We start from the raw sequence: 26,116 nt of genomic DNA on the forward strand, positions 1-26,116 counted from the left end.
TTGCTAGTCTCTAAGATGCCACAAGTACTCCTTTTCTTTTTGCGAATCAAACTAACGTGGTTGCTACTCTGAAACCTAGAAATTTGAGTAAACAAAATAAATGTAGAAAATACAATGTCAATTTGATACATCAAGTACTAGCAGGCTTTCAACTAAATGAAATGGGAAATCTTCATTAACCGTGTTTTCATTTGTCCAACTTACACTAAAGTTATCCTTTCCTATGCAGTATGCATGAATGTTAATCATTTCTTTATTGCAGATGCCAGAGTATCCTTCTAGTATTATCTGTTTCACTCACTAGAAATATCTGATAAACTGAAGGTTTCAGCTAACATACATAAGGGTTTTCGAAAAAACTTTGCTCTCTATGCTCAGAAGAATATCATGTTCCACTTGTTCCAATTACAATATCACATTTCCAGAAGATATACTTGCAATTCCAAATCAATAACATGGCCTATTAGGCCTATTCAGTATAACCTGTACAGGACCCACTATAAACTAATACAAGACACCAAACTATATTCAGTTTAAATTTGTATCTGACTGCTATAACAGTAATTCTCAAATCTGTCTGCTCAAGTGGATTTGTCATCATTTTGACTATTTTTATGTAAAACTTGCATATTCTTTAGTATTATTATTTATGCAAGGTTTTACATTAATACTCTGATCATACTTTCAAAGGGCTAAACAAACAGTATTACACTTTTAAAAAATTATTAAGAAACTGGTTTAAACTATAAAAAGATCTCCTGGGCGTGTGTTCTGAATTATTGCAACTTAGGTGCTGGTGACGCTCTGCCTTTGGCTTTATTCTTAAAACCACATCTGTGGGGAAGTGAAAGCACAACTCACCCTGCAGTGCCTTACTGCCTACCAGATGAACTAATTAGGACTTACTAGACTTAACTAAATGACAGCACCTCTATGCATCTAATATTTAATGTCTCCTTGCATGCACATAAGGGGTCACACCTTTCCCCACATCCAAACCCAACAATTTGCAGATAACAGAAACTACTGAAAAGTTTATCGTTTTAAATTATGTTGACTCAGATAAATGTAGAACAGTAGCATTAAACTTGATTTAGCTGAAGTGTATACCACATTCTTTGGGATAATTTTTGCTGTACAGTGTGTTATTTGAATGAATAAGTGTTTGCTCACTTCAGAAATCTGCAGTTTATCCTCTAGAAAGTCATGGTCAAATTGTGATGAACTAGGAAGGGCTTTACGACACTATTTTGTCACATTTCTGTTTTACTATATTATAGCAGCAGCAAAGAACTGCTAAACACAAATGTTAAAGAGACATCAACAAAAGTTGTCCCATTTCCATCACTCCTCCCCCTCCCCTTTAAAAAAAAATATAATTATACAAAAATACAACCTTCCCCAGGTTTCCCTTTGTTTCATATTGCCTGCCTAGTTAGACTGTAACCTCCTCAAGAGCAGGGACTGTGTATTCTTTTGTGTCTTGAACAGTGTTAGGCACACTGTAAACAAAAAGCTGAGAAAACAGGAAATGAGGCCAGAAATCTTGTGGTGCAGAATGTAAAAAACACACTTGAAACCACATGCTTGTGAGCAGAAGTTCTCACTAAAAATCCTTGTCCTAGGAGCTCTTAAATTATTAATCCCAGAGTTTTTCCAGGAATCTTGTCTGGATTACACTAATATTTTAATCACAAATATTATGACTGACATCTACTAAGGTACACTACAGATTTGTTAATGAGGTAAATCAATCTGAGGGGCATGCCAGAGGCAGCCAATAGTTTTTGTTTTCCATTCTTCGTCTTTTATATTACAGAGAAAAGAAGAGCATATCCGAAAAACAAAAGAGCAGCAGAAAGGTAAGAAAAATACATGGTATAATCAAATGGCAAGTCCCAAGACATTTATGGTAAACAGGAATTTTTCACAAAATGGATATCTTATCACTGGGGTGAAGAAAAGATCAGAGAGTTTTGGCCATATTATTATTATTTGTACTACTATAGCACACAGGAGCCCTAGTCATAGACCAGGACGCCACTGGTCCTAGGTGCTGGACAAACACAGAACAAAAGGACAGTGCTTGCTCAAAAGAGCTTATAGTGTAAGTCTAAGACAAGAGGCAACTGATGGATATAGACAGACGGTGGAGGAAACAATGTGACAAAATTGGGCAGCAAGATAGGCAGCAATCTCAGCACATCAGCGGCCTAACCATTTGTTGCAAGCAACAAGCGAAAGGAGAGTTTCGAAGGAGGATAACGAGTTGGTTTTGCAGATGTTTATGGGGAAGCTCTTCCCATCTTGAGGGGCAGAATGGGAGAAAGCACAAAAGTGATTGTTTGAAAACAAAGTGTGGGCTATGAAGGCTGGCATCGTGGGCTGATCGGATGCAGAAGTGAACAACTCGATAGTGAATTAGAGATAAGAGGGTAGGAGCTGGCCATGAAGGGTCCTGAAAATGAAGACAAGTAGCTAGTGTTTGATACAGCAGAGAAGGAGGAGCCAGTGGTGGGATGCAAAGACACAGTAACAGTCAAAGTGACAGGCTAGAAAAATGATCTTCACAGCAGCATTCTGACTGGATATGAGCTGGGCAAGATTGCATTTGTCAAAGCCAGCGAAAAAGACATTGCAGTAACTGAGACATGAGATGATGAGAGCCTGTATGAAAGTTTCAGCTATGAGGATGAATAGGAAAAACTGTATCTTAGAGATGTTATGCAGAAAGATTTGGCAAGATTTAGACACAACCTAAATATGAAAATAAATGTAAGCAGTGAGATAGTCAGGGCTGGATGTGAAAGTGTCTGAGATGCAGAACTAGGTGGAGGGAGGCTGGAGTGGAGAAGTGTATGTATATGTCATTGGTGTGAAAATGGTAGTTAAAGCCATGAGTGGACATGATCACCTGGAGACAGAATATAAAGGGAGGAGGAGAGGAGATACCAGATCAAAGTGCCTTTGCTATGTGAAATTACAAGACCACCACCTCATTTTGGTAATTTCTGAAATTTCAGAACTTGTTTCTGAACTGTATGAATGTTCAATATTTCAGTCAGTAACAACAACCAATCAGAACCAGAAAGATAGTATTTGATCTTTATTTTTTGTCTTAATTTTTCTTAACTCACCATGCTGTTTAGCTTTCTTCTTCTTTTTCTTCTTCTTCTTCTGTTTTGATTTATGATCTTTTTCCTTTTTCTCTTTTTTCTCTTTATCTTTTTCTTTCTTTTTACCTAATTAAAAATGAATATTTTAAAATATTACCATCATCCTTGAATACTTTTTTCTTTCAGTTACCCTAAAAGCAACATTTAAATTTTAAATCAGTTGTTCCAGTCACCTGCCCAGAGTGGAATGAGTCAATTAATTTGTTCAGTGCCATGAGTATAGCCCTTGTGATTAACTGATTTTGGAACAGCACTGGGGTTCCTCCTTAGCTGAGACACCTTGAAGTTAACACAGATATTAGTGAGACTCTTCCTAGCAGAGTAACATAATTCAGCTTCTCAGTGTCAAGAAGTCAACTGTATCCCACATCTTGACAGGTAACATTGTGTAGCCTTCAGAATTTCCAGATGTGACCCACACATGAGGAAAAAAAATAAAGACCCAGTTTTAATAAAGCTTATATTTTTAAAAATGTATATTTTAAAAATACATCAGTAGTACATCAATTAGTTTGCAAGAAACAGAGTAGACAACCCATTGATTTTCCAGGTTTTGATCATGCTGTAGAAACAGGGAAGATGAGAACAGAAAGAACTCTTAATTTAAAAAATAACATCCTCTAGCAAAGCATGCTACATGATCTAGTATGGAGCTTAATGATAAACACCTGAAACTGTAGCTGCCATAAATTCTTTTAAGAACAGCTAGCTGTCCTCTCACCCAAAATTTTATCAGCAGAGTTTGTTCTGAATAAAATTAAAGTTACATTTTTGTATGTCTACTCCTTTTTAAGTACTACTGACATCTACATGTGAATGGAGTCTTTGTTTTATAATAATTCATCTGTCCCTGCTACTTGCTTCTCATGTGAAGCCATAATCCACAGCTTCTAACTTCATAGTTATTTCCAAAGCAGACAGTTGTGAGGTCAGAAAGAGGGACTTGACTTCAGCTGGAAAATAAACTCCAAAGACTGACTGTAAGATAATACTCTTTTTTGTAAAAAGAAAAGGAATACTTGTGGCACCTTAAAGACTAACAAATTTATTAGAGCATAAGCATTGGTGAGCTACAGCTACAGCATACAGTCCCACCGCCCTCCCTCCTGCTGGTAATAGCTCACCTTTCCTGATCACTCTTGTTACAGTCTGTATGGTAACATCCATTGTTTCATATTCTCTGTGTATATAAAATCTCCCCACTATATTTTCCACGGTATGCATCCGATGAAGTGAGCTGTAGCTCATGAAAGCTTATGCTCTAATAAATTAGTCTCTCAAGTGCCACAAGTACTCCTTTTCTTTTTACGGATACAGACTAACACAGCTGCTACTCTGAAACCACTCTTTTTTGTGTACATTTCCCTTAGCCACACAGAATAAGAGCAGATATAGTGAATGTTTCAATTAGAGCTAACTGGGCTTATTTCTATTCCTTCTTTTCTTCCATAGATTGATGAGCAATTCAGACACATATAGGGCTGAATCTGTCAAAAATGAATTTGTTTGGGGATGGAAAATTGTGAATCGTGGCAAAAGTGAAATTTTATGAATGAGTCCCTATCTGACCATCTCTGTAATATTTGAAGAGTGAATACCCCAAACTTCCTTAATTTATATTTCATTTTAGGAGGCATTGCATATTCTGTTGGCTACCTAGCCGTTAGACTTTTCCTTTATTTATTCCACCTCTAGGCACAAGTTAATAACCACACATACCATTAATTTAATTGAAAAAGGTTATAAAAGGTATCCTATCATTATTCTTCTCCTCTCAGGCCTCATGCTCCACCCAGTTGGTCTAGGAATGGACACACAAAATTATAGCCCTACTATAACTTACTACCGGACTTGTCTCTCTGTGTCCTTGCAATTTACACACAATCTCTTAGGCATACATTGTCACACAAGTTTATTTAATTTCCAAGACCTTTTGCATCAATTTAGGTGTTCGGGTTTCAGATTTTTTGTTTTTTAAAAGCTGGCTGCTTTATAAATATTGAAACAGCTGAGCATTTATACCTAAAAGAGCATAATAGGTAAAAAGTTAGGGACAGGCTATGTTCTTACTCTCTCAAGCTTTAGACTTTTTGCTTAAAATGTGATTTTCTGTGCATACCAAATGATGATGAGCTTTTCTCTTCCAATTTCACTTTTTTTTCAGTTTTCAATATACCTGTAGGTTTAAGAAAAACACACAAGCTTAGTGGAACCACCGCGGACGGTGTACTTTCTTGTTACTTGGTTGTAAACATTCCTATCAATACATAATTAAAAGAAAGACACAAGTAACACATTGATTTTTAAAGATGCTTTATAATTACTTTTACGGTCTTAAGCACTGGAAACAAAAAGCATTGTAGTTTACCAACTTCTGAATGCTTGTCCTTCTCAATGACCTTCTTTAACATTTTCTCCTGCAGATTCTCAAAACATTTCTCCTTTACAGGCACAGAGAACTGTATCTCTGTCCCTTCAGAGCTGACTGACGTGGAGGACCTCTTTTTTTTACTATTCCCTTTGAGTAACTTTAGACTACTGGTTAAAGGCATTTCCAGATGTAAGGCATGTACATGGGACGAGGGTGCTGAAAACAAGAAGACAAATTTACTGGGCATTCAGTAAGGATTTAATCCTGTATATCAGCATAGCAGCCAAGTCACTGGCTGAGTCAGGCTGCTGAAATGACAAGTACAGGAAATATTTTCATAATAGTGAATATATTGTTAAGTTTTGAATGCCTAGGTCTTAGTCTTACTATTTACTAAATGCTACATGCCAAAAAAAGTCTGTTCTCTCTACTTAAAAAAAAAAGAAAAAGAAAAAGAAAAAAAAAGAGATATAGATTCCAAACAGAGAGGTTAATTTCAATTTAATTCTCTCCTGCTTTAGATATTTTTTTTTCCTTTTCTTCTCTTTCCGTTACAGTGGAAGTCACTAGTAACAGTCAAGGAGTTGATGTCACCACAGTTAATTAACTGTGTCTTACTTTGAAGGGACAGCTATCTTCAATAGATTTTAGGGTTACAATGCTACTTATTAAAAAAACATCTGGCTCAATAGAAAGTCTACAACATCAAAGTTTATTGCATTCAGGAGTTATTTTTAAAAGTGGTATTCTACCTCTAATCTAATAGACGCTCATGAGGTTACCTCTGGAAATCAGTGTCCATTTAAAATCGGAATCTAAAGAAAATAAATTTGAAGTATATGTAAAGCAGAAAGATTTGTGTATAGATCAGAATTTGAAGTTACACTTGCATACGAAGAGTGCTTTGAAAGATTTACTAATCCTTGATTATTCCCTAAAGTGCTCAGTATTTAGAAAATTTTTCTCTTCATTGCAAGCTAGGAAATCATAAAACTAACTAACTGAACAGAGATGAAAAAATATTTTAATATTGTAACTCTGATATTTATTATCAAAAGCATCAAGGCAATTTTCAAATAATCAAACCAAATAAGACCCAAAGTTATTTTGATCTAAGGAGGATACCTATTTTACTCTCTGCCAGGGAAAAAATATGTTGCTCAATAAACAATTACCAGCATCACCTAGATCTCCCACCAACTTTACTAGCCAATGCAGTGCAAGCTCTAAGTCTCTTCCCTAATTACACAACAGGAAAGCTCTAGATGTAGTCTAAGGCCTCCCTGGCTAACGCTGCAAAATACTAAGGAAAATATAGCCGTACAAAATTATAAGGAGGTATCCGAGTTTTTTAAACATTTAAAAATCTATTTATCATCCTTTTCAGTTTAACAATCACTCTCACAAGAGTAGCTTGACATAATTTGTGGTTAGGATCCTCTGATGCTGAGGTTAGTAGAGTAACAGCTGTTTGGGTGTTTAAATCACTCTTTTGGGTAAAGTTTGTGTGTACACATTCTGGTAATAATTCAGGCCAAGTTTTTCCAAAAGTTATTAATGATTTTGGATATCCAATTTAAAAACACTAAGTGGGACCCAATTTTCAGAAGGCAGGTACTCGGCACTTTCTGAAAAAATCAAGTACCATTATGGAGTCTCAAAAATTGGGCCCCCAAAAACAGCATTCAAAATCCTTAATCGCTTCTTAAAATCTTGGTGTCTGACAATAATGCAAAAGATTAACCCTGCAGAAAACCTTAAAGCAGCCAGAACCACTATCTTTAAACTGAATATGATCCAAATAAAGAGGAGGTTCTTTTGGGGTTCTTTGAAGTCCCCTTTTATAGAGTTCATTACTATAAAAGAGAAAACAATTAAAGAAATTAAAAACAGGATTAAGAAAACTATGTGAATTTAGTGCTTATGAAAAGCGATGGATTGAGAGGCCTGAAAATCGAAGTCCTCTACTTAACAAAAAAGACTCGGTACAGAAAGCGGTAATGCTCTGGGGATATGTATGCGGAGAGAGAGCACAGAGCCTCCTCCTGGGCTAGTTTTCCCTCGCTAGACAGAGCTCCACACACTTCACATCAGCTTCCCCCTAGCACTCCAGCTCTTGAGAAGCCTCTTCCCTCAAGCAGTAGCCAAGGAACTTCACAGTGAACAGGCAGCAGGAGCAGCTAGGGCACTGGTACACAAAGCAGCAGGAATTACCCAATACAGAGGTTACTATGTGGAGGACCTTCCAAGCTGTCTGGTGTAAAGGCAGCTTTAGATCCCACTCCCCATCATGCACCCTGGCCAGGAGCTGGAAGCAGCTACTTGTATTGGGTAGAGGGAAGGAGCCAAAGTGCCTCTAGGTCTCGGGGTATGGCTTGGAGGTGTTTTCTCCAGTTGGTGTTGTTAAGCCCCATCCAATAGTTTGAACAGACTATTCCTGATGCCCCAATACCCTCAACACTGGCCCCAGCCTGAGCACCCACTCTGAGCAGCAGAGATAGGAGGGGAGGAGGGATACGTAAAACACCTTTTGGGTTAAGTATCCCTAATACATATATTTGTTAGCAACAGAAAACATTATCTGAACTATTTCCGCCTCTGAGCTTCCCAGCTTGTGTGTCTGTCTTGTTGGACTGTAAAGTTCTGCAGGGCAGCAAGAGTCTTCATTTTGTATTTTTACAGAGCCAGGAGCACATTGTCAGCATATAACAAATCAACAACAACGACGACAACTTCCCACATCCCATTCTACCAGCAGGCTTCACTCTAACCTGCAAGGACCACCTCTAGAGATGGAAGCTTATTTTTTAGTATTCTATGGACAATCAATACTTGGCCTCTCTGTCAAGGCTAACAAAGGTTCCAATTAGTGCTAATGTGGTGGACATGCCGCTACTTTTTTGGGGGGGGGGGGCGCTTAATGTGGGCATGTGTACTGTAGAAACTAAAATGAGATCACATAACAACACATCAGATAATCTGGTTAGGCCACTACTATTTTGAGCCAGGACATTGAGGGCTCCACATCTGAACAGTCCCTTGAATAATCTAGTCCCAAGTCATCTTCCCAAAACAGTACTGGATTTAAACTAGTTATTTAAAAACAATTTTTCTATGTCAGCGATCCAAACCTATCAAATGTCATTATTCCAAAATTACCTTAAATCTTCAACATCCTGAAATTAGACCATTAAAGCTTAAATACCACCTGACAAACTAATCAGCTGGTGACTAAGAAAGCTGGCTGATGGCTCCAGGAGGTATTTTTTATAGAAAGAATTCTGCTACAGTGACACTAATGTCCTTTCAAATAATTTACCCATGTAAGCTCCATTGCTACAGTAACAGGAAAGGAGAAGATAACACATACAGTTACACTTTTCCTAGTGAGCAACTTTATCGAGTCTTCACTTAGAGGTCCATAAGAGGAAGTGGATAATCATATGAAATAAAAGCCTAGATATACTTCCTATTAGTAATCACTACATGTTTTGAAAATTATAATTTTATTTGTACCTAAATAAATGTATTTCATAAACCTGATATTTTAATTTCAAATGTGTAAGTTATCATATCTTATAAAATAAAATGTTGATTTACACTAATAGCCATAAAATTAAGTAAGAGGTGATCATTCAGAGCCTTTTAAACCAATGTAACCAACAGAGCAATACAGTTCATAATTTAATAATTTGTACAAACTAAATACTGATAAAAATGAAACACGGTAGTGACTCTGTAAAGGAGTTTTTAATTGTCACTTGTTTCCTCTTGAGGTAACCAGATATGACCTCCTACCCACACACAGCGGCAGTGTGGGAATCTATGCAGGAAGTGCTATGCATGCTGTGTGTTGTGTGTGTACACCAAAGACACTGAAGGACCACATGTGAGCAATTGATGTCTATATCATTACCTCAAAGGTGAGTTTTGCCACCTCCATGAAATAATGGAAAGACCTATTTCAGCTCAAATATATGCAAACTACATCAGTTTTGCTGCTTTAATTATGCCAGCATAGTTAAAGCAGCATAGACCCTCAAGTGCAAATACATGTATATTGGTATAAAATAGCTTATTCTGGTAAAACCTATTCCAGTTTGAAAACCCATAGGTTCTTAGGTATTGCCACCAGAATAACTATGCCAGTTTAAAAAAATCACATCCCTTAATTAAAGATTGTAATATCTTTAAGCATAGATAAGACCAGTACAGTCAGAGCTTTCCAAAAAAATATGGATTTTGTTTTTTTAATTTTTGGAGCTTCTGTCACTCAAGTATTTACATGAAAATATATTTTCAAATACATATCATGGACATTTTAAACAGACTCTTAATTTCAATCTGTGCATGAAAACTAACTCTTTTAAAAGTTTAAAGGAGTGACGAGAACATTAAGGTTCTTGTTTGCATATTAGGAAACAGAAGAACTCCACAAAACTGACTGTAATCCTTCAGGGGACAAGCAATGGCAAAAATCATTGGACAGAAGAGCATGACTAGCAACTGGAATGAACTCTCAAAGAATGCTGAAGACAGGGGTGTAGATAGATCTGTGACCTGCTGGGAGGCTTAGTTTGCTAGTATCAGGAAACTTCCGAAACACTGGGTAGATGAGAACACTGATAACAATTCAATATACAGAAATGGCTAGCTAATCTCATTTATAGCCTTGAGTATTAAATTCAGTAGGTAGTGGTTTCTCATTCTAGCTACAGCATATGTGAAAGCTGTTGATCAATAATGAATTACTGTAATCGAGCGATCAAAATTATCAATGAATGAATTCATCTGACTATCTAATTTTGAAGGAAATGGTAGCAAACAATGGACTGGATCATTAAAAATAGATAATTGTGTTAAAGTATAAAAATTGTCAAGAGTTGTTAAATTGCAAGATAGGAAGATTGCATGTTGACGTTTGCATTCAATTTCCATAATCATGTAAAATTTGCAGAGTATAAGGAGGTTTTTGATCAAAACAAAGCCTGTATTTTACACAAGGAAATCTACAATGAAGCACTAATGGTACAAATGCAAATGCAAATGCAGGTTTCAGAGGGACTTAACAGTTTGCAGGCTGTCTCTGGATATTTGTCAGTCTCATTGAAAAGCAGACTTGTTTTAACTCACAAGAGCCAAAGACAAATTTGGAAAAATAATTCTGATAAACTATACACCTTTTCCATTACTTAGTCAACTTTAGGCTAAGCCCAGAACAAGTAGCAGCAGCTGAGATACAGAAGCTAAAAATGTAACATTGAATTCCCTCCTTGCACATAAAACTGAAGATACTGTTCACTACTCCAAAGAAGAAAGTGGTTCTGTTTCAGTTAGTGGCATCAAAATGGTGGAAAACTGTGGAAATAATGGAAGACATGACAGTTGAATTTAGAATTTTGTCAGAATTTCAAAAGAACTGCACTTTGTCCTGCCAGCTCAATATCAATCAGGCATCTTTTTAATACATTTATATTGATCAGGTTTTGAACGTCTAAGTGCTGGAATAGGCTAAGTGCTGGAAAAGCAAATAAAATTACTTAGATTGTCAGCATTTCTGGTAGGGGACTGTCTTTTCATGGTATATGTGTGTACCTTGTCTAGAATGCACAGGGGGACACCATCCCCATCCGGGGTCTCTGGGCACTTCCTCAATACAAATATTAAATAATAAGTTGACGAAAGTGTATCAGTATCTATATGCAGATACCAAAGAGAGTGGTAGATGTAAGTAGTTAATAGTCCGAGGAACTAAATTATAGTGTTCTTGTGTTTTACTTATAGAATCACAAGCTATACATTTTGGACAACATAAGTGCCTTTGCTTGAAGCATACATGTAAGAAGTTAATTGCAGAGCATGTGTTTTGCACTTCATTGCAGAAAAGCTCAATTTTTCACTGCCCTCCCCTTTGAAAAGCAACATGTTAATGGTTTGACAAAGGAAAAGCTTTGCTATAAATGAATAAATATTTAATTTTCTTTTTCCACAATTAAATATGATCTACTTCTTTTTTTTTTTTAAATGGCTTATCTCCTACACTAGAGCCAAACACTTCCAGGCCCACAAATGGCATCACTTTGTCCAAATGGCCCCTCTATCTCTAGCCTCAGAAGTCATGATAAACTTAATACATTTCAGTTTATTCAAGATGAGAAAAATAGGTACCATTTTTCTTTGAGTCTTGGGGAAATAGCATTTCTCTCTATCTAAATATTACAGGTCCATCTGCTTCTGTACATTGTGGACAATAATAGGAATACTGGTAATATCTTGCACTTTTATAGCACTCTCTATCCCAGGACCTCACTGTGCTTTATTAATATTAATTTAGCCTTATTACACTTTTCTGAGATAATGCCATTTCACAGATGAGAAAACTTATGCAGAGAGGGAGAGATAAAGTGACATGCTCAACATCAGAAATTCTTTGGCAGAGCTGAGAAGCAAACCCTGGTCTCTTATCTAACCGTAAGTCCCCTGAGACAAGAGCACACTGAACTTTCATGTGAGATCATTTTCCATATGTGGTACACTGTAATTTAGTGCATCAGGTTCATGGTAGCATGTTTGAAATTTCAAACAGAAACTCTGGCAGATTTGACTGCTGGAAGGTTATCTGTAAGTAAAACTGGCTGCCACTGGCAAGAGCTATATAGATATGCACTCTTGTCTTCGGAAGATGATTTATTGCAGACGCTTGGCAAGCAAAGGTTTTACAATACTAACAGAGAAGATGATAAGTTGACTATTTTTTGCCCTGGGTCAGCTCCTTTTCACTTTTCTCTGCCCTCATATGGGTATTAAGCTCTACTTTAGAAATCACAAAGTCTTTCACAATCCTGTTCACAGTTATGATATACACGATCACTTAATGAAACCTATCCTGACCCTGACCCACTCCTAGCAGTTTCGTGTCATCTGCAAACTTGCTGAGGGTGCAAACCATGCCATCCTCCAGATCATTAATGAAGATACTGAACTTGACTCAACCCTTTTTTTAAGATCTGAGGATGTCAAAAATCAATGTGTATTTTCTGGGGGTAGTTGAGAAACATCAGATTCAATACGTCAGCCAGTGCTCCCAACAGATTCTGAAACTGCAATCCTCCAATGGTGACATTGCCACCACTGGCTTCTCAAAGGATGTGGAAGAAGACAGCCTGAATTCCGTACAATCCATGATTTCCATATCATCGGCCATCCTCCAATTTTGACAGGATTTCTGTCTAGATTATCCTCATTCCTGATCAAAGAAGGTAACAGCCCTCAAGATGGAAGTGTGGTAAGACAACATGGGTAAAGAACTCTAGTTTTCCACAGAGAGAAGAAGCTAACAGGAATAGATGTGTCTGGATTCTAGGGTATTCAGGCAAAAAAGGAACCAGTGGTGATTGCTCCTCAAAGAGCCACATTGTCCAAAAGCTCCCCAAGGAAAGGAAATCTGCAGAAAGTGGTATGGGAGAAACCCATGTAAGTAAATGCCTATCTAGGAGAAGACCAGACCCCTTCAAAAGTGCATAAGGGTCTTCCAAAGATGAGAGTAGACCAAATGAGCTTCAAAGCCTGTTCCTGATGATGCCAAGGCTAAGTTGGGTAGCCCTTGGAAGGAAGGACTTCTTCAAAGATGAAGAAGGAAAACTATAAGGCAAACTCGAGTTGTCGGGCTCAGAAGACCTATGACAAGTCATGGATGAATATTGCACAGGAGCCAGGGGCTCCCTCTAATTCAAAAACACAGGTTTATCAGGTCACCCAAAGATGGGGTCCTCAGATCCAAGACTCCCTATGGAAGCTTCACATCCAAATAGCTCAACTGCCTCAGACCTATCCTTCCAACCATAGCACATGTGCTGTTCAGGTGGCTGGTCTGCAGCATGCCACCTAGAAACCCATGCTGGTCTGCAGCATGCCACCTAGGACAGAATCCCGGGGGCGGTGGATAGAAGGGGCAGCAGCGAAGTCCTGCAGCCAGAGTTTAAATATTAACTGTAATACCTTACCAATAAGACTGATACTTATCGGTTAATCGCTTAACCAGTTAACATTTTACATCCCTATTCAGAACAAGCACTGCCATCTCCAAGAAGCAGAATGATCAAGTCACAGACCCAGAGGTACAGATACAACAACAGGTACCTGGCACCCACGGAATGATTCCCTCAAACCTGAAGCAGACTACTTTGAATCTTATGTGGAGCCAACAAGCACTGTTAATCTTGGAGAGACCAGGATCTGTGGAAATCAGATCCATCAAATTAGCTTTCACAGCCTTCTGCAGAAGGAAGAGCTGTAAATACTCTCATATATTCTGGGCCCAAGATGTAAAAACCTCAGACAAACCAGCACACCTCAGGAAACAGTCTTCTCTGAGACAGAGTAAACAATACAAGTACTGACGTGTCAAATATTTCTCATCCACAGCACGCTTTGTTCAAAGCCTGCATTGTTTTTTGTTTGTTTTTTTTTGGTCAGGATAATCCATAGCCTGGACTAAAACCAGGCCCATTCACAGAAGCAGTTTTATGACATTCACTGAGTGAAGGAACTGTTAGTGACCAGGACCAAACCACTCAGACCATAAGCTGGTGCCAAGAGGATACTCTGCAACAAAGCAAACACCTAAAAAACAACACTAATTACACTAAACTAACCAGCAATCGCACTACCCAACACAGATTCAGCAGGAAAATCAGAATAAATAATGAAATTGTAAAGCTGATGGTCACAACACTTGCAGCGAGCTATGACAAAACAGGAACAGATGCTAGCTGGTGCGGCTGGTCCCTCTTTTGTAACCTGGCTCTGAACACACAGATTCCTTGATGTGGGGATACATGCAGCCCCAATGGACACTGCTCTTCAAAATAGTTCTGAGCTCAAGACACTGGGCATCCACATTCAATGAGTGGGTTTCTGTACAATTCTCTATGGAATCTCTAGCTCTCCTTTTTAGCACCACAACGGAAGTACGATATGAAAAATTGTTATAGACTCTGACGTACACACTACATTTCAATGCACTGGAGAATTCTTATAAATTACTGTTTGTAATATAGCACGATCAGACAAGAGAAGACTGAGTCACATGCATGAAGTTTCACTGGAGAAGTAGAGAAGAGCGTTTAAAAAATTTTAACAGATGAAAATTGGAAATATTTATGGTCCGCTTTATCTTAAAAATATATCTATTTTATAGATTCATAGATTTTAGTGGCAGAAGGGGCCATTATGATAATCTAGTTTAATCTTCTGCCTAATACAGGTCACAGAGTTTCACCAAATAATTCCTGCATGGAACTAGGTAACTAAGGCTGTGAACGGGCAAAAAAATCAACCTATGTTCTTATGTTCTATGTGGAGTCAACAGGAATCTGCATTGGGTGGTATCTTTCCAAGAGTGGGGCCATGGAAGTTATTCCATGAATATATCACTATCTACACAATGACATTTAATTTTTCCTGATAAGAATGTACAGTCTCATTTGAACACAATACTTCAAATAGTGAGTTACAAATATTTAAGAATGTTTCTATATTTTTAAAAAGAACAGGAGTACTTGTGGCACCTAGAGACTAACAAATACTAGATAGCATTAACTTGGGTTTGAATAGAGACTGGGAGTGGCTGGGTCATTACACATATTGAATCTATTTCCCTAAGTTAAGTATCCTCACACCTTTTTGTCAACTGTCTAAATGGGCCATCTTGATTATCACTACAAAAGTTTTTTTCTCCTGCTGATAATAGCTCATCTTAACTAATTAGCCTCTCACAGTTTGTATGGCAATTTCCAACTTATCTGTATGTGTATATATCTAGATCTAGATTCTATGCATCTGATGAAGTTGGCTGTAGCCCACGAAAGCTTATGCTCTAATAAATTTGTTAGTCTCTAAGGTGCCACAAGTACTCCTGTTCCTTTTGCGGATACAGATTAACACGGCTGCTACTCCGAAATCTATATTTTTAATAATTTATTGCACAAAATTTTATTTTAGAGAACAAGATGGTCTCCAAATTCATTTTTCAGAACAGTAAAAAGTTCCTACTTTTTGCATTTTTAATGACTTTAAAAGAACTCTCGGGCCTTCTATACTGCATAAGTAAACTGAATGCATGGCTTGAGTGGTGGGACCCAACTCTGGCCACCTACTACATGCAGGTGGGACCCCCTGCAGAGCCCCAGTGTGGGGCTCTACACTGACACCAGGGAACAGGTTGTAGGATCAGGGTTATAAACTTATAAATTACAGGGGGATTTTCAGAAATGCTCAACTTTGGCGTCACATATTTCTCCTGTTGTGGTCACTGGAAAAAATCCAGTGGATTTTAAATGAGAGCAGAGCTAGACCAACATTGACTGCTTTTGAAAATCCTACTCTACAAGCATTACTGTATTTTCCCAATCAAACAAATGAAGAAAAAAGTCAAATCGAGACCAGCTAAAGAAAGTTAAATTGATATTCCTAAATTTTAAACCTAAAGCTAAAAGACAAATGGGAATTCCCGAGTTTAACATTTCACAGCAAAGTAGCTCTATTGATATTTATGCTCCTTTTCAAAATTGCTGCTCTTGAACTTTCGATCCCTATCTGTAGTATAAAATCAGATCCACCTTGAAGAACATTAGAACCAAAGCACTAATGCAGTTCAAAGCTGGGAGAAGACAGAGAATCTAAAAGGATCCCAGAAGGAATGGAAGACTTGAAACCTTGTAACAGAAAACCTATCCCTTCATTTTGTATAACTGAACATATACAATACACTTACATATCCTGCAGCTATAAACCTAATTGCTTGTGAACTGAATCTCTTTACCTGATGCTGTTGTAGCTACTCTTCCATCAGTTACTGCTTTGGAAGAATGATATGTAATCATCTGAGTATCTTCCTTTTCTTTACTGGGGTACTCATTACGGAAAGTGGATTCTGTGGATAATGGTGCTGTAACTTCCAAACTACGGCTTAAGTCAAGAGGGAGACATGGTCCACGCTTCTCAAGTGACATATGAGCAACATCAGGTACTACACAAAAAAAAGAATGTAATATTAACAAAGATATATAAGCCCAACAAACAACAGTATGGGTCGCAGTGTTACAATAAACGAACAGCATATAGCTAAAGGTACTCAATGTTAGTGAAAGATATGGTGAAAAAAATGTGAAAGGTCTTATTCTTTATGATTGTTTCTCTCGGGGTGTTCTTTATTAGATTAAATACATTACCCTCTGATATTGATGGCTGTTGATTTTGAGCACTGATGGAGAACACTTTCCCATCAGTGACTGGAGAGGGAGAAGGAACTTTTTGTATAGACTCATCAGGCAACGAGCAAGTGGCTAAACGCTGTGATCTTCTTCTCCTCTGGCTATATTTGTAGGATCTAGGGGGATTCACTGGCTGTGATGGACCTAAAAAGAGATCTTTCAATGTTCATGAAGTAGAGATACGTCATAATCTTACGGAAATATTTTAAGATCTAGAGAAGGGTCATGCTTTAAATAGTTCTCTTCTGCGGAACTGCTAATCACATTGTGCTTTGTAAAAATTATTAAAATCTATGAATATCAGATGAATGTTAATGTTTGAGGCAAGATTTTGGTTTTTTGCTTAATATATTACTATATGAATTTGAGGATCTAGCCTCCATGGATATAGAGGAGGTTCTTATGCAAATAACCGATTTGCATTAAGAGGAGCCACCCCATAAATCAATGAGAAGTAGACTGCTTAAAGTTTAAGAAACAATAGGATTTCCAGTATAGCAAAATAATTGTCACAGTAAGACTTTAAAAAAAAAAAAAAAAAAAGCATGGACAGCATTAAAATAAAACTTTTAAAATAAATTCACAAAAAGTAATGGAGAGATTAGAACTAAAATGAACCACTTTCTGCTAAATTGATATTAACACCCTGATAACAGCAAATACAGAAACATTAACTGTTAATGCACTACATAGCAAGAAGTCTAAACCTCAGCACGAAGAATCTCAAATGAAGAGAAATATATGTAGATATTATAGGCCTGATTCATTAAAAAAATAAAACTTCACTTATGCATGTTTCATATATTGTACTTGGGGAAATTTACTTTATCTGCATAAATTAGAGTTTTGTAAATCATTAATTCTTTTTCCTCCTTGCCTTACCTAGACTCCTCTGTTTCATACTAAAGATTTGCAGTAGCAATAAAAATTACATTTCTATTTTAAAAAAAGTCAAAAGAGGTGGGAGCTGTTACAAACCATAATAAAAAAACTAGGTAACTAGGCAATGAAGTTACAGTTTGTTTTTTTAATGGCAAGCAGATGTATAGCTTCAGTCGAAAACACAAAACCTCCTCAAGCAAAACTACTTACCGACATTTTGGGGATATTGCAACATGTGTGGATGATGGTGTTTTGTGGGGGAAATTTATAACATGATTTAAAACCAATGATATTTATTGAGAGAATACAGAAAACTGAACTGACTCATCTCCCTCTGCCATTCAATTAAAATTTGCGACAAGTTTAAGAGACTTTTTTCTCTTCAAGAAGATGTCAACTGTAGATGTAAGGATGCAACATGTGATGAAGGAGTCTTCTTCAGGCCTTATTTTGTCACAGCTCTGGGAGTGAAGCAAAACTTAGGCTTTTGCTTTACAGAAATCCATGTTAGTTATAATTGTTGACCACATGACTTTGTCTTCTTTGAGCAACAAAGTGTCTTTAAGAGATGAAGCTCAAAACAAATCTGAAAAGGCTACACTATCCCTCTCCAGCAAAAATAAAATATAGAGAGTGAGCTTGTAATTGCTCAAAAATGTAATAAAATCATTCAAGGATGTTATGCAGCAGATAAGTTTCAACAACTCTTCTGTCCACCAACTATATCTTGATATTTTGCAAACCTGTTCCATGCTTTAAAAAGGCTGAACTACTAAGGTGTCACCATACACAGGACGACTTCCTTTATTTTCCCATCAAATAAGTTGACCCCATCTTCTCTTTCACATCAGATTTAGAGGAAATATCATGTAGTGTGAAGGACTGTGCAGCCAACAGGTACATCAAAACAGTCCACTGAAGGCAGAGTTCCTCAATGATGGAAAGGAAAGATCCGCAAGAAAATTGCACATATTTTTAATGAATCAGGCCCTTTAAGAAGAGGTGTTTGTTTTCTCCTGTATCACTAGTACTATTAGTGTGGATATTCATACAATAGAACTTAAAATCATCAAAAGCCATGACTTTCTACTACCATAAAAGTGCCATTATTACTTGCACCATAAATTCACATACCACACTACGCGACTTTACTTTTTATAAGTTTGAGCTATCCCTAATGCACCCACTTACGTTTGAATTTTTTTTATAAAAAGTAGATTCATTGTAAAAAGCAACATTAATTTACAATCAATTATTTTTCTGTATATTTCTTATGACTATAAGTAATTATGGTATTTTTTAAAATGTCTGTGCTCACTAGTTTTATTTATCACAGAAGAAGGAAGCTGAGAGACCAGTGTCAAATCCTCGACTTGTATTAACTCTGGGGAAAGTGGTGATTTAGGGGGCTTTATACACCCAGAAGAATCTCCAGATTCTTGTTTGCATTTCTTGCTGCGAGCCTTTCCTGAAGACAAAGTTGAGGATAACAGTGCAGGTTTCTGAGTGTTGGCAGAACTGCTAATATCAGCTTCATTTTTTTTCTGACTTTGAGGTTTAGGTGAAATCTCCTGAATAAATAATAAGAAATTGATACTTTTATTTCAGTTTCTTCACTGTGGTTCTTGTATTCTACTTTGATCTTTTTTAGCATCTTTAGTATTCAAAAACATTTATTCAAAAACATTTTTAAAGCAACATTTAACATTTCCAATACAAATGAAAAACAGACTCAAATGTATCAAAGTAAAAGTTGAGCAATCTGTTTGCTGTTAAAGGGACACTGCCAATGACTTTCATCCTTAAAAGTTTCTCTTCATTTCTCATTGCTTGCAATACCCTCAAAAAAAGCTTAAACACATTATTTTCTCCTACCAACTATCTAATATCCATTTGACAAATGGCATTTTGCTGTTTTTCTAATGCAATAAAACACTTTTCATGTCCATCTGTCTCTCATTATGAGCCATCATCATCAATGTTTTCAGCAAGAATAAAGAATGACTTAGAGAAGAACACTATTGCTACTAACCAGAATGGGAAGTACATATATTAGCTTTGTTGTGATCACACCACAAATCAAAAGTTAAGTTTCGCAGCAAGAGTCATCAATTTAAAATAAATATTTAGAAGTTGGATGTCATTTTCCACAAATTTACTTCCATTTTGAAGAAGAACCTGAAAAGGTTGACAGTGCCCCTTTAAGGAAAGTCTTAGAACAACAAACAATGATGAAATTTGAGCACAACTCCTTGCAGTGCTGGGAGTCTGGATTTCACCACACTACTTGCTTGTGCTAATGTTTCATGAAATCGCAACTTCTAGCACCACAGGGTTAAATAGATTGCTAACTGTAAAAAAACAAGCAGATAAAATAGGCTAAAAAAACCCACTTTTTGAAAAGCAAAATATGCTGCATTTTCTAAAGCCGAAAATGTTCACCCTTCCTTTTAATGCATGTACTGAAATATTTAAAAATAATTAATCTAAATTTACAGCAATTAGCATTTTACATTTTTTGCTAGAAGGAGGTTCTCCTAAAAGCTGAGTAATCTGTAACAGTGTTAGTACTTGCCCAATAATGGCAGCTTGTACATATCTGAACACATGACCTCAAATTTGTTCCATCTATTGCCCAGTTAAATATGCATCATGGTATTATGTTACCTAACAAAACCATAATTATGAAAGTGTAAACTTTTGTTTCTTGAATGTGTGTGCCACTTTCTCCAAAAAGATTTCACTCCACTGATGATTTCGGGGCATTTCCCAGTTTTCAGACCTCTGCACTTCAGAGGACTGCATTCTCGGTATTGAATAGAAGCTTTCTTTTACACTGGAACATGGGAGCTGCAAGTTCCAGTGGAAATATAAAAAAAGCAGCACACACTACATACTTGAAAAAGGGCACCCTTGCGTGCTATATGAATGGCATGCTCGAAGTACCACGTAAAATTCCGGTGCAAAGTGTCCCATTCAGTTATCCCCAGTTTAATCCTTGAATCAGCTCATTATACACGTGAATTAAGTGCAGTTTATTCATTTAAATAAAATATTCCATGAACTGTAGCGTATACCTATGCTGATTACAAAAGGTATTACCAGAAATTAATTAGAGCCATAACTTGTAAATAAACAATTTTATTGTTCATCTTCACATATGTGAAAGACATTACTACAGCGTCCATTACTTTCAAATTACAAAGTTATTTTAAACAAGATTTAAAAAAATTAAATTAAATATTTTGATAAGGTGCTTAACCTCTTAACAAGGACAAACTAACATTAAAAAACCTTAATGAATTAAAGTTATTCATCTAAGCAGGTCTTGCTCAAAAGGAAATATAACATTACATAACCCTAATACACTTAAATAAACTACTGAATCTACATGTAATAGTCTGAGGTTTTTGGGCTTCAGACAGTTGTAAATTTAAAAAAGTGTTATAAATATAATTTCATCAGCACAGTATGTTTTTGGCTGTTGGCCTGAATATTACTGTGTCCTGTATTACATTATTTAAAACAGACTACAAGACATTTTACCCAATCAGTATTACAGTGGTAGCAGACAGTACCTCTGTCAGCTTTGCCATTTTAGGGGTTTATAACTCGGCCATTTTAATTTACATTTGGGCTGGAATTTAGCAAAAAAAAAAATTTGAGCTCAGACACTCCCACCCCCACTTAATCAGTTTATGTTTGACTGGTTTTTTGTTTTTCTTTTCAGTTAGAAGAAAGGGGAGAAGTAGTACATTTGTTGGGTTTTGGATGCTTTGCTTTTTAAGAACTCATAACTAAAACAAGTGTTTTCAAAAATGTTTTGCAGACCATTAGTCGGTGACAGTCCCTTCTGAATTTTTTGTTGTTATTTCTAATCAACAAAGTAAAAATAGAAACAGCCGAGTTATTTTAGATTGAGAAGTTACTATTCAGAAGTTTCTTTTAATATGCACTGTAATCTATACTGTTGCATACAGTCTTAATAAATGGCAAAATCCCTTTCATTTCAATGGGACTCTGCACAGTAAGATTTACAGTGTAATGAGTCTTCCAGAAATGTCATGCTGTCAGACATTTCAGTTTTTTGCACACAAAGTATTATACAAAAGTACTAAGAAATTATAGCATCTTTAATATGCAAAAATTTGAGAAGTGGAATATCATGTCAATATATCATAAACCATTATGCAAAATATCAGTCAACGCATTGACACCTTAGTAGCTCAGAGTTAACCATTACAGTGGCAGCATTAAAAGTAGAACCATAACTTTCCATTGACAGCACTCTGGATTTGAGACACTCAGATCCAATACAGTGTCAATGGAAAAACTATAGCAATACCACCATGCATCAGGACTAACGAACCAGTTACAAAAAAACACAGTACCAAAGTTTGGGGTAGGGATTATTTTAAGAGTGTGGTGGGGCTTGTGAAGAAAAGAAGTGCTCTTTTTAGATGGTTTGTTTAAAACAAACCATTAAAAATGAAAATGAATACAAAAAAGCCATATTAAAACTACATTAAGGATCTTATTTAAGCCAACAAAAGCAAAAATATCAAGAGTTAAGGCTGCCACTTCATCCTTAGCTTGCTTTACTGTGCTTAGGTAGTCAGCCCTTTTAGCATGCAAGATCATGCACAATTCCGAGACTCAAGCAACACCTGAACACAATGGAATGAGCCAAAGATAGGGAGGCAACCTTCAATTCTTCAAATAAGTGGTTTTAAATCAGACCCCTAACATTAAAGTTTCTTTTTTGTACGTATTAAAATATACATCTTAGCAAAATGTATGGCTCATTGAACAGTTCATAAAACACACACAGTCTACAACACCAATTCTTACAATAGAAAAGAAACTTCTTACAAAAGAAGTTTTACTAGATGCCAAAAACCCTGTTTCAAACCACAGATCAAATTTGTATAAGGGTCTTTTTCTTAGCCAATTCTGAGCATGGTTCCAGCTATAAAACCTTGGGACCGCTGTTTCCTAGCCTTTGATTCCTTGGAGACAGTAACTCATTTATGAAAATTAAAGTTAACACTGTCATTTGTGTCAATTTACTTGTATGCTTCTGGCTATGCAGAGATGTAAACATAAGATCATATATTTAGTTCCCTGTTACTGTTTCTGAAGGGGCAATTTTGTTATGGATACTATGTCTCCATGGCACACTCCAGTGGGAACCTTGCAAAAGAATCAAACTCTACCATTTCATACCTGCTCCAGGACTGGAGCTGTTTCTTTGTTGCCTTCCTTTTTTTCAGCACCATCCACAACAACAGCTTTGGATGCCAACAAACCTTAAGAGAAAAGTTGCACAGAGACATTTAGAATGGGTTGGTTTTTTTATTTTATTATTTGCAATCATCAGGTTTTATGAAAAACATAAAATGTGAAAAAAATTAAACCATTTTCATCTATAAAAAGATTCTCTCTGAAACCCCCTTGTATGGAGTCTTTATTTAAAAGAACAAAACTTATGAGATCCTGCCTACAATTCACAAGCCTTGTATTATAAATGAGGATTAGCACCGGCCATTCCAATTCCACCCCCTGAGAGAAAAAAGGAGCTTTAATGCTATGACCCTCAATCCCAAAGCAATTGTGCTTCAAAACCAGGCATTCAATCAAAATACATTTTCAACCTTTTGATTTTAGGAGGTTATTTAGAATTCCTCCCTTCACTCATTCCCCCCACATTTGGTCTTTGTGTGCTTTCCTAACGGCTATAAGTTGGGCTCTACCAAATTCATGGCCATGAAAAACACGTCATGGACTGTGAAATCTGGTCTTTTGTGTGCTTTTACCCTGTACTAAACTTTTACCCTATACAGATTTCACGGGGGGAACCAGCGTTTCTCAAATTGGGGGTCCTGATCCAAAATGGACTTGCAAGGGGGTTGCAAGGTTATTTTAGGGAAGTCACGGTCAGTGGCGGATTAGCTACTGGGTCAATGGGGCCCCAGCCAATTGGGGCACCCCCATGCCCCATTCTACCCACCCAGTACTCCTGCTAGGGAACAGGGTTGGGGCACAGGGGCTTGTACCGCTCTGCCCGATGCTCCTACCGGGGAGCAGGGGAAGCCCCCGTGCCCTGACCCCACTCCCCAGCAGAAGCACGGGGGGAGGGAGATGGGGGCAACTGCAGTTGGAAGGGGTGTGGAAGGGCTCCCACTTGTTCTGGCCCAGGGCCTCAGAAAAGCATAATCCGCCACTGGTCACGGTATTGTCACCCTTACTTCTGCACTGCCTTCAGAGCTGGGCAACCGGAGAGTGGCAGTTGTTGGCCAGGTGCCCAGCTCTGAAGGCAATGCCCTACCACCAGCAGCACAGAAGTAAGAGTGGCAATGCCATATCATGCTGCCCTTACTTCTGTGCTGCTGCCTTCAGAGCTGGGCAGACAGAGTGGCAGCTGCCGACTGAGGGCTCAGCTCTGCAAGCCTCAGCGCAGAAGTAAAGGTGGCAATACCATACCATGCTGTCCTTACTTCTGTGCTGCTGCTGGCGGTGGCTCTGCCTTCAGAGCTGGGCTCCTTGCCAGCAGCCACCGCTCTCCAGCTGCCCAGCTCTGAAGGCAGCATCACAGCCAGCAGCAGGATAGAAGTAAGTGTAGCATACCGTAACACCACCCCAAAACAATAACCTTGTGGATCCCCTCTCCCCCACACCTCCTTTTGGGTCAGGATCCCTACAATTACAACACCATGAAATGTCAGATTTCAATAGCTGAAATCATGAAATTTATTATTTTTAAAATCCTATGACCATGACATTGACCAAAATGGCCTGTGAGTTTGGTAGGGCCCTGGTTATAAGTTACAGTTGCAGAGTTCCAATCAAAGTTCGCCTGTTATGTAGTCTCATCTTTTTAACAGGTTCATGCAAATCCTTTATGGATTAAACAAAACACTGAAGCATCTAACTGTTAGGTGCTAACACAAGGAAAAATCTTACAAAGGCAAGTGGATAGATTAGATCAGAGGTTCTCAAACTGTAGTCCCCGGACCACCAGTGGTCTATGAGCTCCATTCAGGTGGTCCATGTATAGTTCCCTCTAAGGTGCATGCCTGTGCGTCCGTACATGAGAAAACGAAGAGCCACCCACCTAATTAGTGGAGCTGCACAGGCATGGCTCCACTAATTAGATACCTGGACCCTGGAGAAGATGCACATGTAAGGTGAGGTGGTAGGCTTGGGGGAAATAGGGAGTAGGTGGAAGGGGGAAAGTGGGATGAGAAGAAGGGGTGGGGGAAATTTGGAACGTACAGGGCTGTGGTGGCCAGAGAAATAGGCAACTTTCCCCAGCTCCAAGGCTGCGGCTGCTGGGGAGGGACGGCCCTCCTTCCCAGCCCCAGTTTGGGGACTGCTGTAGTGGGGGAGAGAGAGCACATCCATCGTATCATAAAGGTAGGACTACAGATATTAAAATAGGAGCTGTGTGTGCTTTTATATGTAGAACCAAAAAACAATTATTATTAAGTTTTTTTTTTAATATAGCGCTTTTATCCAAAGCGCTTTACAATAGTTAGCTAAAGGTACAAACAACATTTGGAAAGATCATTAAGTGGTCCGCCAAGACCCTCAGCAATTTTCAAGTAGTCCGTGAAAAAAAAGTATGAAAACCACTGGACTAGATTACCTAATCAGAATTTTCATTCTCTATGATTTAAAAACATAAGAATGGCCATACTAGATCAGACCAAAGGTCCATCCAGCCCAGTATCCTGTCTGCCAACAGTGGCCAATGCCAGGTGCCCCAGAGGGAGTGAACCTAACAGGTAATGATCAAGTGATCTCTCTCCTGCCATCCATCTCCACCCTCTGACAAACAGAGGCTAGGGACACCATTCCTCACCCATCCTGGCTAATAGCCATGAATGGACTTAACCTCCATATATTTATCCTGTTCTCTTTTAAACCTTGTTATAGTCCTAGCCTTCACAACCTCCTCAGGCAAGGAATTCCACTCATTGACTGTGTGCTGTGTGAAGAAGAACTTCCTTTTGTTTTAAACCTGCTGCCCATTAATTTTATTTGGTGGCCCCTAGTTCTTATATTATGGGAACAATACCTTTTTCTTATTCACTTTCTCCACACCACTCACGATTTTATATACCTCTATCATATCTCCCCCCCGGTCTCCTCTTTTCCAAGCTGAAAAGTCCGAGTCTCTTTAATCTCTCCTCACATGGGACCCCTTCCAAACTCCTAATCATTATCCGATGAAGTGAGCTGTAGCTCATGAAAGCTTATGCTCAAATAAATTTGTTAGTCTCTAAGGTGCCACAAGTACTCCTTTTCTTTTTGCGAATACAGACTAACACGGCTGCTACTCTGAAACTAATCATTTTAGTTGCCTTTTCTGAACCTTTTCTCATGCCAGTATATCTTTTTTGAGATGAGGA

The 26,116-nt window shown here is 37.7% G+C and overlaps 1 protein-coding gene across 25 annotated transcripts in view; it reads right to left on the reverse strand.

The window, feature by feature from the left end:
• PHF20L1 (PHD finger protein 20 like 1) overlaps positions 1 to 26,116 on the reverse strand; it is an 88,067-nt gene that overhangs the window by 25,646 nt on the left and 36,305 nt on the right. For 9 of the 25 annotated variants that reach the window (XM_043507313.1, XM_043507318.1, XM_043507316.1 and 6 more), the window contains 7 exons: positions 22,929 to 23,011; positions 19,021 to 19,273; positions 16,779 to 16,964; positions 16,370 to 16,576; positions 5,545 to 5,763; positions 5,296 to 5,352; positions 3,138 to 3,242 (listed from right to left, as the gene is read on the reverse strand). In XM_043507313.1, the coding sequence (XP_043363248.1) occupies positions 3,138 to 3,242; positions 5,296 to 5,352; positions 5,545 to 5,763; positions 16,370 to 16,576; positions 16,779 to 16,964; positions 19,021 to 19,273; positions 22,929 to 23,011 (1,110 nt within the window). Of the gene's footprint in view, positions 1 to 3,137; positions 3,243 to 5,295; positions 5,353 to 5,544; positions 5,764 to 16,369; positions 16,577 to 16,778; positions 16,965 to 19,020; positions 19,274 to 22,922; positions 23,012 to 26,116 lie in introns of those variants that run through there. The other 16 variants (XM_043507321.1, XM_043507320.1, XM_043507327.1 and 13 more) reach the window with 4 other exon arrangements.

The sequence above is a fragment of the Dermochelys coriacea genome, chromosome 2 (assembly GCF_009764565.3).
Source record: "Dermochelys coriacea isolate rDerCor1 chromosome 2, rDerCor1.pri.v4, whole genome shotgun sequence".
Classification (NCBI taxonomy): domain Eukaryota; kingdom Metazoa; phylum Chordata; order Testudines; family Dermochelyidae; genus Dermochelys; species Dermochelys coriacea.